Below are 15,838 nucleotides of genomic sequence, written 5' to 3'. Positions count from 1 at the left end.
GACATTAGGTAGCTAAGGCTTTTTTTTTTCTCTCTTCACATTTAATTATTTAAAGTATGTAATGAGAATGTTAATGGTGTTAACAGCCAAGTCAGTAATTTGTTTTACATATATGTAAAGCATGCCGGACTTGTACTCATAAGGAGAATAACACAGTAGACAGTGATGCAATGACAGCATAGTTAATGCCTAGATGCAGTCAGTTACTAAACTGCATCATACATAGTTATACGAACTTCATTGATGGATAAGAGCGGTTGTTTGGCTAAGACTCAAACCCACATATCTGGTACTTCTGGAAGCACCTAGCTATGAGAGATTTACATCAATGCGCTCCATTGTTAAGGGGTACTCTTTGGAAACAATGTTAAGGGTTTAAGTTTTTCAGCAACCACTGACAATTGTGTAAAGAAGATACACTGATAGAAACATAATTACTGTCCAAAATTGTGCATGAAGCACTGTTTGCCACAATGTACATTATATATAAATCCAAATGTATACTAGCATTTCCATGTAAAAAAGAAAAGGCCTTTCAATTGTGTGGTTTCTTTTTATTTCTTATAGAGTTATGATAAAGCGGGCCCAAGGTCGGAAAAGGTTCGGGCGTAAGAACTTCAAGCAGCGGTATTTCAGACTGACTACTCAAGATCTCACATATTCAAAAACCAAAGGTATGTGTTACAGATGGTGTCATGTGACAAATGGTAAACTATTAGTGTTTTTCTTACTATATCTTTAAAGATATCACTCTTCTGTTAATGTTGTTATTCAGATTCTTGAGTGAGTGGGCAGCAGACAGACGTAGTGGGATATGTGTCTATAATTATTTTCCTTTTTTTATATATTTCATTCTCAGATGACACAAAATATATCAACAACATTGATGATAACATTTGTGTTGCTTGAAGTTGAAACACGTAACAAGAATAGTTTATACAAGGCCACCACTGTGTTTCCCTAAGGCAGCATGCCTAGTCTGTATATAATTACTTTACTGATTTAATAGATACCTTTATAGTTGCCAAAGAGTGCATAGTTGAAATTTTTTTCAGCAACTTGTTTGTCAAGTTTGATAGCAAAGTTATTGTGCTTGCAAGTAAAGTATTTCATTATTTCTGATGTTTCATTGTTCCAAATCAAAATTTACACAATTGTGCTGCTAATAAACAGTGGGTAAAATGTAAGTTGAAACAAACACTGCTGCCACTATGCATCCAGCAATAAAAATGAATAAACTTACTGAGCTTGTTAATTTGGACAGAACAGCTGAGTTATAGATCCGTTTAACAATGAGGATGTAGGTAGAAAATGACACTGTTAGGAGTGAAGACAGTAGATAGATGGAGATCATCGTCTTTGGGTACTAGGGAACGATGGATGGCAGAGGATGTGGAAGAGGAAGAAGAAGACAGGCTGCTGTATGTGTCCAATTACAAATAGGTTGAGATAATTGTTTGGAAAATATCCATTGACCAGTTTCCCCACAAATTATTTTTTGTCTACTGGAATATCAATTTTCATCATTATTATAGCTAGTCTTAATCCATAGTATGTTGTTATTCTTTCAGCAGGGTCTTCATTTGTGTTGTGTGGAATATCATGTGTTTTACAGGAAACTACCAATGTCTTTGGAACTTGCTACAGTCACAGTGATGGATCAGCCTTTGATCAACATTGTTTAACTCCAAGTTGAAAAAAATCAGCTGTCAGGTCTCTCATATTAAGAGGTTTCCAGAGCCTCTGTGACTTGCAGACATTCTTCCACATAACACATACCAGTAACTGTATACTGACAGTTGTAAACCATACATTTCATCATAACCCTTGTCACAATAAAAAAAAAAAAAAAAAAAAAAAACAGCTGTCACTCTTATACTGTATTCACTGTGATTTTGGACTGCAAAATTAACACCTTCAAAATCCCACAATTTGTTTTGCAGTTTTGTTGGATGATCATAACTACAAACACTTGTTAGAATGTTGTTAACTTAGTGGAGTACATCACACATACATTCTGGGCATTTCATTGCAACAGAAAGAGTGGTGTGCTGCTGCCTCATTTATAAAATTGTGTGGCACTGCTGCAGAGTGAAACTACTTTGAATTAATGTAGGCTTGCAGAACATAAATAGCAGGTACAGGCTTCTTTTCTATTTTCTGCACTGCAGCATCATTTTCTTTAATTACCATAAGGTCAACTTCAACAGATAGAGTCTTTGGGATTGGAGTTTCCTCCTATAAACCATCTGAATGTGCAAGTAATGCTGACAGTTCTCTCCAACTACTGAAAAAACATCCCTGAAGCAATTTGATGGATGTGGAGGAATTAAAAGTTTGATGCATGAACCATACAATAATTTCCACCAGTGTGTGATAGCAAAAGATCTTGCAGAGAATCCTAGAAAATTCTGGTCCTATGTGAAATAACTAAGGCGGTCAAAAGCTTCTATCCGGTCACTTATCAGCAGTCTAGAGTGTGTCAATAGGACATAGCAGAAGGAAGGCTGGAATGTGAAATTTTACACTTAAAAATTCTTTCATGCGGGAGGATCACACATACACACCATTATTCAACTGCCATACAAAGCCCTTTATGGAAGACACAGAAATAGGTATCCCTGGCATTGAAAACCAACTGAAAGAGTTGAAAATAAACGAGTCGCTAGGTCCAGATGTGCAATGTAATGCTTCTTTTAAAATTAAGATTGTTGTTACTTGCTGTGATTAAAACTTGACAATGTATACTCAGTAGTGACAGGTTACGTGGCTCAGATAAATAACTTCTTCCTTACTTGATGTCCTGGTATTTGTTGTCAAGTACTGTGTATGTAAATAAGGTCCATATAGTGTGTAACATGAATTGAGTTCAAGAAACACCAAGAAACTTTTTATAACATTTTATTCCATAATGCAACATAGGTCTTATATTATGGAAGTCGGATCAACAGTGAACCTAATGTTCCAAAACTCACTCGCTTAAATATTTCATGACAGTTGTAACATTGTTGTTACAATTAAAAATCATAACATCTTGTTAATTTAACAAACATTTGGAGAAGTTACAATTGCTATTGTTTGATCAATACACACAATTCAGTCTGAAAAAAGTTATTGCAGTAATTTACATCTAATATGCAACACACAGTTTTTTGCTGTTTTCCTAATTACATAATAAATAAATGGAGTAAGGCATTCCTATCATGTTTTCAGCATTTAATTAAACAGACTTTTTTATCATTATTAACAGATGTTTTAACATTTAAACAGAAAGTAACTTGAGTCATTTGTTTATATTGTTTTTGATTGGCAGTCATTATAAAATTTCATAATTACAGTATTACAAGAATTAGTGAATGTAGTTAGATACGTAGATCATACTGATGAATAATAGCTGTACACAATACAAGCTAAACTTCATCTGAAGTATTTTGGCTGATAACTGAAAATGAGCAACTCATTGAAACGTGATTTCATTATATTCTAATTACAACAGAATGTGACAGTTTCAGATGTCCCTACCAGTTGACTAAGCTTTATAACTTTGATATGTCAGTAAAGTACATCATTTGCATACTATATTATCCACAATGTAGTGATTACTGGTAATGACATTTTAATTACCTTGTTAAATGGAATGTGGGTGGTTGCTTAGCCCCGAATGAGCTCAAAAATGTGGTATTAAAGTGTTCAGTATGCTATCTAAGCTGATTTGTTACATTTCAGATGGAATCCCACTTTGGTTTTCAGAGAGTACTCTTTGGCATTGGCCCATCGCTTAGCTTGAATTTACTGCAAATGCCTTGCGTAGCACAAAGTCCCAAGCAATAGCCCTAGTGAATGAGTAAAATACTCCTGTGAATAAGAAGGGTAAAAGAACATACACGCAAAAATTACAAATCAGTATTCTTAACCCTTTGACTGCTTAAGGCGCGCCACCTGCTTGGTGCGCTGAGGTGGCGCAGCCTGTGGTGTAATACGTCTACCTGCGCTGCGTGCCTGTCTCTTGGAGCTGCTGCCGGGACCGGATCAGCCCGCACTGCTCAACCTGCCCTGTGCTGACTATTTCTCAGCTGAATACGGCTTGTGCAGAGCAGCGTAAATTTTTGGCAACTTTGGGCTGTAATATCTCGGGCAATAGTTTTTGTAAAGAAATAAAATTTGGCCATCTTGTACAACTTTACGCATTCTCTTAAGAATAATAATGGAAAGAATTTTACAAGCCGTATTGAACCAGAAAATTGTAGGTAAACCAGCCAAAAAAATAGGCACCCGAAAAAATTTCGAAGTTTGGCTTCTTGCATCTCCTGAACTAATGCTATGACAAACATGAAACTTGGCATGTAGTAACCTAACAACACAAGGTTCCTAAATATAAAGATTCATTTCCATAGCAGTTTTCAGTACTGAATTAATTAAGCACAAAATTGAAGATTTTGTAAAAACGTCAAAAATGCGGCATTTTTGTTCCGATTTTGCTAAAAACTATGCTCCATGAAACATACCAAGCTGTACAACTGGAATGATAATTGACAACGAAAACCAGGCCCGAAAACAATGTAAACTTCTGGTTAGCATGTCTAGTAGTGTGAATGCATGATTAAAATGAGATTTCGAGTGCAATAGATTGACTGCACAACGATAAGGAATAAAAAATTATATTCCCCTACTATTTTCCAACTATCTACAAATTAGTCGAAAAGATGTTGATATTTATGAAAAGATGGAAGCGGGGTGTATTCAATACTTCTTTTTCAAATACCGTTTTCTATTAATGCTTCAAAACCAGTCTCATTCGAACAACAAATTTTAAGTCCCCCCACCGTCCCCAGAAGAGTGAGTTTAATTTTTATTATTGGCTACCAACAGAGACAAAGTAGCAAGAAAAATTGCACTGAGGAAAGAGTTTAGCTTTGCCTTGTTGTCTCTTATTGATCAAAGGCGTTTAAATCAGTTATGGAGAACATGTTTTGTGCAAGTAGACCGAGTGTGATCTACATTTTTACTACTAAAAATAAAAGAATATAACTGTCCATGTTATGTGTTAATAATTTAAATGTATTTTACACAGATTAATGTATGGGTTTTGTTATACTGGCACAATGTACTTGGCGTAATTACATTTGCCGCAGTACAGATATTACGCTATCTCAATCACCAAGTCCGTTCATTTGCCAGTAAACTGCTGCATATGAAGAAGTCAGGCTTCGTTTGAATAATATTACACCTGTTGCATCTATTTCCCATCCTTCTTTTCGATCTGGGCTTTGGACCGGCACTGGCGAAGTTAAAAATACATTTATAATTTTTTTTTTTTTTTTTTGCATATTTGCCTATTTTTAGTAATTCATTCAGAAGCGTCAATAAATCTTCTCAGATTTCGTTCCCAGTGATTAGTAATGCTTCTTTGTATGATAAGTCTCAAAGCAGGGTGCAACACATAATGGAACGTCGCAAGTTTTGCATTGGTATCTAGTTTCCCAGCACACTTTCTGTTTCGTGCAAACCACGTATCTGCGCATTTTTCTGCGAATGTTCACTCACGATAACAGCCGGAAAATGTCTCCCTGTGAATCGCAGAGGATTCTTGTCATCGTAGCACCTTCCCCTACCAGCTTTTCTCCGTTCTGTACCATGTTTTTCTACAATCTCTGTTACGAGAGAAAGGTGAAACTCTGTGAGTGCCATTTTTCGCCCTGTAACTGACTGGTGGAGAGCATGAGCATTTAGAATGCACAAATCCAGAATGTGAAAAAAATATTTCTTATACCATTTCGCAGTCTTACTCACTGATCCCACTGAGCTCAGTAACATGTCACAATGGTCAACTGCATCCATACTCAAATTGTAATCTACAATACATTGCAGTTTCTTTATTAGTTCACCAGTATTTCTGTCAGTCTTCTCTGTTTCAACCATTTGTGTTGTGTGACTTATGGTCAACATGTACACCTCTCTCTTATCGCACCACTTGATAGCAAGGACCTTGTTAGTGGACCTTAACTCAGTTTCTCCTCGTTTTAATTTCTTCTGCAGTTTTGGCATGTTGCGCCTGTTCTTACGGACAGTGCCACATGCGGCTGTTCATTGTGAAGCCAGGGGAACAGGTCCGGGCTGGAGTACCAGTTATCGACATGTAGAATATGACCCTGTTCCAAATATGGTCCCATAAGAGTTGCCACTGTGTCACCCAAATTGTGGAACCCAATTTCTGTTGTTGCACCTGTATATACAATGAAATCTAAAATATACCCACTCTAACAGTCACACAGTACAAATGTCTTTATTCCGAATCTGCTTCGCTTAGTTGGAATAAATTGCTTAAAAGATAATTGTCCTTTGAACAACAAGAGGCTTTCGTCTATACAAAGCTTGTGATGTAGGCGAATATGAATTACAAAACGGCTTACAAACTTTGCCAACAATCGTCCTAATTTTAAATAGACTGTCGCCTCCATTACTCGCAAAGTTATCACTGAAGTGTAACATTCTCAGAAGTAGACAAAAACGGTCTTGGGACATAATTTTGCTGAAAACTTGTGTGTTCAAAACTGTATCTCTGGATCAATAATCACTTAATTTTAACTTCTTAACTTGCGCCATTAGAAGGCAAACAGCAACAAAACAATACATTACCTCAAATCCAGTGTCTTTCCACTTTGACAGTCGAGAATTCACAGATTCTGTAGTACTTTCTCTGGTGTAAACGTAAAAACGATTTGTTTCATCTGCAATAAATTGCAACAGTTCTTGAGACATAAATACCACAAAAAATGACAGAATGCTTGGGTCAGTATCTAATTGACATTTGTGTCCTGAACTCGAGTCATTGAAGGAATGGTTTAACCGCTGGAAATCGGTTTCTTTCCAGTCAAATGCGTCACTTAAGCGCACTCTTTTCTGAACCATTTCACTGTCACTTTCTGATTCCTCGTATTCAGAGGAACTGCTGACTGTAGTTCATGCTCTCCCCTCTGATGTAAAGGGCTGAGGACTACAGGTTCAAGATTCTGTTGAAGACTCATCACTGGTAGCAACGTCAGATAATTCACACTCACTGTCACTCTTAGTGAGCATATCCGGGATTTCTTTATCTGTGCAACCATGGGGCGACGTGACATTTCTCACATAGGAAACAATAAAACTGACAAAAATACAGGAATCTAAGTCTAATTCTGCAAAGAGCAAACATAGCAACAAAGATATATGCACTCTCAAACTACAGTCAGACCACTGAACAGCTACTAGACAAGCAGGGGGAAAAGACAGCTCTGCGTGTATTCATGTCCGTAGCGCTCAGGTAGCTGTGACTCAGCACGCCTAAACTCGTCCCTAGCAGTGGGAAGGCTGGTGGCGTGGGATGCATAAACACTTCCTTAGCGCCGTAGGGAAGACCCATGGCTGCATGTATACACGTCAGGCATGCCAGGGGAACAGCGAGGCATGACGAGTTAACACGTCCACAGCAGTCGAAGGGTTAATGTCAGTTTTGTTACAGAATTCTTCAGCATATTATTTGTTAGAATAATGGAAGAGAACAGTTTCTGTCCATACATCAACATAGAAAGCATCGCTAATTTGAAATTTAGCTTGCACTTTCCTCATGGTACCCTGCAAGGATGATGGGCAATAGGCAGATTCCATATTGTTAGATCTCTGGAAAGTGTTTGACATAGTTCCATACTGCAGGCTGTCTATGGAGGTCTAAGCATATGAAATAGGTTCTTAGATACATGAGTGGCTAGAAATGCTTTTTAAGTTGCAGTTCTATTTGGTGCTCTGAATGTGGAGAAATGTAAGTTAATTTAGAAGAGTAGGAGATAAACAGTGCTGCAGCATTCGAATAGAGTATTGGTGATGTGCTGCTTGACAGAATCGGATCGATTAAATGTGTGATTGTAATGCTGCAAATCAATAGGAAATGGAACGAGCACATAAGATCAGGTGAAGGGAAGGGCTTTAGTCAACTTTGATGTATTGGGAGAATTCTGTTAAGGTGTAGCTCATATGTAAAGGAGACTACATACAGAACACTTCTGTGACCCATTGTTGAGTACTGCTCGAGTGTTTGGATTCACACCAGGTCAGATTAAAGGAAAACAGAGAAGCAATTCAGAGGCAAGTTTTGTTACCGGTAGGTTCGAACTACTCAAGAATATCACAGAAATTCCCTGTGAACACAGATGTGAATCCTTGGAGGAAAGAAGACGCCCTTTTTTGAGAAATGCCGTTGAGAAAGTTCAGAGAACAGACATTTCTGACAAACTGCAAAACAATTGTACTGCTACCAACATACACTTCAAGTAAGGACCATTGTGGTGTGCATATGAAAAATAAAGGCTATTACAGATGCATGCAGACAGTCACTTTCCCTTGCTCCATTTACACTGAAATAGGAAAACGTATGACTAGATGCAGTGAAATGAAATTATTGGCTGGGAGACTGTCTAGGGTTGTTCGGCCACCTGGTGCAGGTCTTCCCATTTGATGCCACTTCAGGTGCTTGATGAAAATGAGCTGAAATGTTTAGGACAACACAAAACATCTAGTCCTCAAATGAAGAAAATATATAGCCCTGCTGTGAATTGAACCTGGGACATGGCTATCAAGGGGCATTGGCATTCACTACTAAACCACCAGGCACCCACTGCCATTCACTAAATGGTGGCGTACAGTGTATGTATGTACATGTAGAAGCTATAATCCACTAGAAAGAAAAATTACATTGAGACTCTGAATTTCAGGGTTATCTCTCTCTCTCTCTCTCTCTCTATTCCACATCAACATCTCTACACAATCTATGACACAACTGACACTAGCGATTTAAGTTCTTGGTGATTTTGGCACTTGGCTGCAGTCCGTGTACACACAGGAGGGAGTTGTCACTTGGTTGACTAAGTTTCACACTGAAAAACAGTGTTAGTATGTTTTGTTCAGATATGTTTAAATGATGGGCAAAAGTTTATATCTTACAAACACAGTGTTACAAGGAAAACTAAGTTTCTGTCTGTTATACATGTAACTTAAGTCGAATACACAATTTATTGTTATTTACAAGGCATGAAATCAAGTACCTGTTTAATATGCTTTTCCTGTTTCATAATAGGAAAGGAACCACTTTGTTCTATTCCACTGGACAAAATACTGGCCGTAGAACGACTACAGGAAGACTCGTTCAAGATGAAGAATATGTTTCAGATTGTTCAGCCAGAGAGAGCTTTGTACATACAGGTAAATATTTCTGTACTTTGTAGACCAGTGAGATATTGCTCACACGCATTATTATTTTTAGCTTCAGTGAAAATCTTTAAGAGAATGTGATGTGTTAACCACTTTGTAAAGGATGTCTTAACCACTTTGTAAAGCATAAGATCTGTACAAAGAGTTTATCATTTTCATCATTGTAAAGACATACAGAAAGTAAAATTCAGTTGTAGATATTGTAGCAGCACACACAGTACAGAATGCCAGTAAAAATACAGCCACTTTAATGTTTAGACCACAAACACATTCAATACATTATCCATCTACATTGCCAGCTCAGTACCAGTTTAAAAAAGAGCGATCCATGAGTGGAGTGAAGCTATTTATCACATGGAACATTACAAAATGAGAATGACAGCACTCCGTTCCAGTGTAAAATAGAAAAACACCTGATGGTGCCGAACGGTGTCTGTGCCCGCCACTGGGGAAGCGTGACTCTCCATACTGTCTGAAGGTGCCGTCTCCTATCAGCTATTGAACTTCGATGGACGGCAAGCTGCCGGTACGATTGATGTGGTAACTACAGGTTACCACAGTGTTCTCCTCGTATCAAGGTTCCTGTAAACTGTGTCCCTTCCCCATAGTGTGGGATGGTGCTTGGTGCTCAGGAAGGCTGTTGGTGGATGCCCACTCTGTCCTAAAGTGCTCCCTTGTTGCTCTGCACTGGAGTATAGGGCCAAAAGTGATCCAGACAGTGATGGCATTGCTGCGGCCTGGTGGCACAACGCTTGCACCGGATCCATGGAGACTGCTTGGGGCATGGGCCAGAACATGCCTCCAGTGGAAGCGGCACCTACTGTCTCTGCATTGCCTTCCTCTGTAATGTATGGCCTTCCACATCTGGGCTCTGATGAACTGGCAGAAGGCTGGAAGTGAGAACAGCAGAGGGTGAGCAAGGCATACTGTCATATGGGGCAAAATCAGTTGAAAGGTCAACAAGAATGGAGGTGAGCAAAGAGAACCAGGCATGGGAAGAGTGGACTAACTGGAAAGTGTGGGAGAGGCAGCAGAGGCCAGTTCTCTACTTAGGGCAGAGTTGATTGTGGTGGCAGGTCACCAGCCTGTATGCTGTCTGCAGTGTGAAAAAGTGCTGCCTGCAGACGACTTTTGGGATCCAGTGCTTGTGGAGAGCGAATGCACAATCCCAGACCGGAGTCGCAGGTGTGAAATGCCCCATAAGAGGGACCTTTGACAACCTGAGTGTGAGAAGCATGAGATTAGATACCATGCATGGCTGGCAGCTATGCAAGAGCTCCATCAGGGTCTTCTCCCCAATGGGAGTGAATCTGTATTAGCTAAGAAAGCACCTGTGTGCCTCATCTGCATAACTGTCACCAGTATACTTCTTCATTTTCGTCTTAAAAGTGTGGATGGGGCATTCTGCTGCATGAACATGTTGAGTACCATGGTACGTGTAAAAATCATGAAAAGTTTGAGAGTTGGATGTAGCACCATTGTCAGCTACCAGGGTGTGGGGCATGCCTTTGATGGAAAAGATGCAAGTGAGAGCCCGCGCCGTTGCACCACTGTGATGGAGTGGCAGGTGACTACGTACAGAAGCTGGGAGAGGCACTGGTGACCGCCAACCAATAGGCATCCAAGAATGGGCTGATGAGATTGAAATGGGCCTGCTCCCATGGCTGTGAAAGCTAAGACAATGGTGATAAACACTGCCGGAGTGAGGCCTGATGGCCTGCTCATTTAGAGCAAGCAGCGATTAACTGTTCAGTCTCACAATTGATTTTGAGCCTGTAGACAGGCAGCGAGCCAGCTCCTTTGTGTGTGAGATGTCCAAATGATCTTGGTATAGAAGATGAAGAATGTCAAGCCTGAGAACAGGTGGAACAACCACCCTTGGAACAGCGTTTTTTGTGAACAACAAGAGAACATCAATGACGAGTATGAGTATTTATCACATAAAAAAATAATTATGAACGGGATCCAGTACAGGAGCAGGAGGTTTTTCAGGCCACCTTTACTAGAACATATCGTCACACTTGACGAAGAACATGGTTGGAGGCAATGGCTTGTGTGATGCGAGATTTGGTAATAAGGGAGCTGTCCAGTAAGTTTTCTTGTCAAAGTAAAAACAAAGTACTTCATCTTGATCAAAACCAGGGTCAGGTTCCATTAGCAAACATGAAAGAGCATCTGCATTTGAGTGCTGAGCCAAAGGGTGGAAATGACTCTCATAAATATACATACTAAGGAACAGGGCCCACCACTGACACCGATGGGTTGTCTTGTCTGGGAAGTGTACCATGGTACTAAAAAGAGACACTCGCTAATGGTCTGTGATCAGTCTCCAAATGAAACTTAACACCGTATAGAAACATATGAAATGAAGCTTCTTTATAGCATAGATAATGCAGGGTGTATACGACCCGGGAGATCCGGGAAAAACCCGGGAATTTTTTCATCTGGGAGAAAACCGGGAAAAACCCTGGAATTTTTCATTGTTTTGGTTTTCAGTTAAATTTCTGTGATTTTGACTGGTAAGAACCAATACTCTAACAAAGGATATTACTGTATCCGGCTACTGCAGAATAATACTGCAGCAACATAACATGAACGGGGGGGGGGGGGGGGGGGGGGGACGAAAATAAAACTTAAGTTGCAAAGGAAATGCGCCATATACAACAACAAAACAGTGCTCATACAAGCATCTGCCAACAGCGATGTGTGTCAAGGGCTTTAGGAAGACTATGCAGTGTTTTATAACAAATTGTACCAATGAGCGTGACGTGACAGCTGTTTAAATTAGATTCGTTTGAGCTGTTGTGGGCGGGCTCTTGAGCATGCACAGTTGAGTCGCGTATGAGTAATACGTTCTCCCGCTTCTGGTTACAGAAGTGTGGCTGGGCGCCACTACTTAATATTGCCCCGGTTCGGAAATACAGTAAATCTGGGGCTGATGCACAGAGCAATCTGAGTTGAGGTGGGTAGTCTCCACGTGACCTGTGTTTACGTTCAGTGATTTTGTTGTTTCCTCTTTGTTTATTGCTCTCACGTTAAATGATAACAAAACGGATTTTTGTGGCCAGGAGCTATCAAATGAATTAAAATACGTTTGCATAATTACAGAAGGCTAAAATATGTCATTAGTTTCAGATTTTATCTCCACCTTTCTGACAGTCAAGCATTAATCGCCTTACAGAACAATCAAGTTATTTTTGCCGGTTTGCTAAAGAGATTTGGCTGAAAATTAATCTTTTCTGCTGAGGCAGTCAATTTACGTGAATCGAAGTGTTTAATTTCACTCTATTGGCTAGTTTCAACTGTTCGCTGCATTTCAGGTGCACATATGGCATTATGCCATAATAAAAAACCAAACATTAGATAATACAGACGGGTGCACCAAGAAAATTTACACATGAATGTGCATTTTAAGCCGAATTATGCGTTTTAGTATAGTTCACGAAATTCTGACGCTCTTGAAGTATCGTCTGATGTGTTTGTTTCTTTTATGACATATGTAAGATCTTTTAATGTTTTACACGTACGAACATTGGGCTTCCTGTGTCATCATAGCTGCGCAAGCACGGTGACGCCTGTTATGTGGTGCTCTCTTGCTGAAACAAACCTATTTCTAACAGGTCGTGGGAAAATATTGCAAATGGTGGTTTGAAAAGTGTTACATTCAAAGCAGATTTCCTTTTATGCAAGGTGAACTATGTGCGAGAATGTACGATGAATTTCTTAAATCACAAAGCGTTTGACTCTCATTTAAAAATCAACTCTTTCAGGATGACCATTTAGAAGAATGTCGAGCCCAGAAGATCAGACATTTACGTCGTTATTAAAAATTTTACTGGCACATTTGTGTGATGTATCTTAAAGTGTAACACGCGCAAAAAGATCACCATTATATGTGGAAGCTTAGCTTCTCTTCCAGCTTAGTAATCTTGGAGACCAATATTATATATGAATGCTATGTATGTTAATTTAAACCATTAACACGTCTTATTTGTGTGGTCGCGCTACTGAAGAGTAATCTTGCTATTGGCTTACTAAATCACGTGTCCTATGCTGCCATCAGCTGGCGAGATCATGTGACATGAGCTATGACTGTTTTACAAAAGCGCATCGCAATCTCGATTTCAATGTTTCGGAAAGTGACATGCGGTGTTTAGTGGAATTCAAATTTATACCTTCATAATACGAAAATATGCAGCGTACATGTTGCTGCACATCAAAAGTCTTTCAAAACTTGTTTTTCCCCCTGGGTTTTCTAAAGTGCCAGGAAATTCTACTCCGGTACATAAAACCATAAACATTCAAAGAATTGATGAGTTTTACTGTCCTGAGGAAGAGTATACTGTCACTTAATGCCGAAAAGTTTATTTTCACCCAGGAGAAAGTGTATTTTTAACTGGGAAATCCGGTATTTTTTTTTCCTTGTCCACGTATACACCCTGTAATGGGAGGAGTCTGCTTCTCTATTTGAGAGCAATTCTTATGTGCTTCATTAAGCATCTTTGATGCAAAAGTGATGAGTTGTTCTGAATCATCAGCACAGTATTTGAGACAATATGACACCTGTGCCATACTGTGATGTTCCATTGCAACCTTAAGCTGAAGTCGCGGATGATAGGTGGCCAAGCACAGAGCAGAATGCAAACTGTCTTTTGAAGTCTTGAATGCATGGTCAACGGCAGGTGCCCACTTCAGCATTGCACCTTTATTAAGCAGCCGATTGAGAGGATAGAAAACCAAAGCTGGGTATGAAAGGAACTTGCAGTGATAAGCGACTTTGCCTAAGAATGCTTGGAACGTCTTCACATTCGAGGGGTTCAGGAGGGTCGCAGTAACTGTTGTGTGGCTGTCAGTCTGCTGATTACCCCGATGAGAAATAACATGTCCCAAGCATTCTGTAGAGGGTTGGAAGAAATGTGACTTTTCCAAATTGCAATCAAGACCTGCATCACCCAAGGTCTGAAACAAAAGACGAAGATTGAGGAAATGGCCCTCAGTGGTGGAACCAGTAATAACAGTGTCATTGGGTAATTGATAGAACACAGTAAGCATTGAGTAAGCTGTTCCATGTAACATTGAAAAATGTTAGGGATGCTTGCAGTGCCAAAACCAATCTATTGCATCTCTAGTGGCCATACAGTGTAGTGACAACAAGAAGCTGGCATGATTTATCATCAAGTGGCATCTGTAAGTGCCCTTCTGACAAATCAAGTTCTGAGAAATATTTACTGCACGTCAGTTTCATCATAAATTCATTCAGTTGAGGAGTGGGAAACTTATCAGCCATGGGCTGTGAATTAACTGTCACCTCAAAGTCACCATGAAGACAGAGCTTGCCCCTCAGTTTTCTGATAAAGAACAATCATGTACACCACTGACTGGACGAAATGGGTTCCATGACACCTAAAGCTATTAATCTGTCCAGTTCTTCCTTCACTGGAGCACGAAGTGAAAGTGGAGCAGGCCTGGCGCAGAAAAAATAAGGTCGCACCAAAGATTTGAGAGTGATGAAGTTATGTGTGCTACGTAGTCAGTAGCTTTCAAAGTCCTGATGAAAAAAGGGCGAAATATTCATTGTACAAATTGTTTAACACTTGATAGGGCACAAGATACAGTGCTAAATGAACAGAATCAGAGGCCGTAAATCCAAAATGCTAGAAAGCATCCAAACCAAACAAATTTTCCACAAATGTACTGTCCACTACCACAGAAAGGTAATAGGTCAAACCAATACCTTGTATGTTGTTTCTACAGTAAACTGGCCAAGAATAGGAATCTGCTGTTTGTCGTAGTGTGAAGGAGGCAACAGTGGAGGGGAACTAAGATGTAGATAAGTATTTGAATTCCAAAGTTAGGTCACTGCACCCATATCCATATTGAGGCATAACGAGGTAATGTTAACATGCACATTGATGAACAGTTTATTAGAAAGAGTTGCAGTCTCTTCACATACATGACTAACAAGATTAATGTCCATGGAAGTGGGAGGCACAGCAGAAGTGATCAAGTGTTGCACACAGTTGCAATGTGACCTTTCTTATGACATATTATGCGGCACAACGCCCAACATTGTGGACTGTGTTGAACAAAATGAGGAGGACAGGGGCTTGTGGAAAGTTTTCTGCCAAGATCATGTGAAGAAGAAGAGGTAAACTGTAAATTTTTGCCACATTAATTGTAATGGTAGTTTTAAAAGCTGATGTCCTTACGGACCATACATGAAACTTTTCTTTTTGGATATTGAAGTATACTACAGACAGGAGAACGTGGCTAGCATATTGATAAAAGGCAGCAAATTTGTGTTCTAACAGAGCTACTGTAACAATTTTATGAATGTCTATTTTTGTAAACAACTGTGGTAGCAAATTATGTTCCATGTGATGTACTAGCATGTTTCTGAGTGACCAGCAACCACAATGGAACCCTACTCCATTTCCGAACTACTTCCAAAAACTGAGAAATGTAAAATTTGGATACCTGCAAGTGTTGGTCTGCTTTGCACAGTTAGGAGTCTAATTAATGGAACATACATTTTGAGAACAGAATGTGCGATTGTGAAGTTGCGCACACCATTATTCATTTTTATTTATTGGAACTA

At 39.4% G+C, this 15,838-nt stretch overlaps 1 protein-coding gene across 2 annotated transcripts in view; it reads left to right on the top strand.

Moving 5' to 3' along the window:
* LOC124595466 (GTPase-activating protein) overlaps window positions 1–15,838 on the top strand; it is a 136,420-nt gene that overhangs the window by 100,490 nt on the left and 20,092 nt on the right. For both annotated transcript variants that reach the window (XM_047134218.1, XM_047134219.1), the window contains exons 14-15: window positions 568–674; window positions 9,107–9,231. In XM_047134218.1, the coding sequence (XP_046990174.1) occupies window positions 568–674; window positions 9,107–9,231 (232 nt within the window). The remainder of the gene's footprint in view (window positions 1–567; window positions 675–9,106; window positions 9,232–15,838) is intronic.

This window comes from Schistocerca americana, chromosome 2 (genome assembly GCF_021461395.2).
Source record: "Schistocerca americana isolate TAMUIC-IGC-003095 chromosome 2, iqSchAmer2.1, whole genome shotgun sequence".
Lineage (NCBI taxonomy): Eukaryota > Metazoa > Arthropoda > Insecta > Orthoptera > Acrididae > Schistocerca > Schistocerca americana.
The sequence above is the reverse complement of the archived record's forward strand: the minus strand, read 5'-3'. Positions and strand labels throughout refer to the sequence as shown.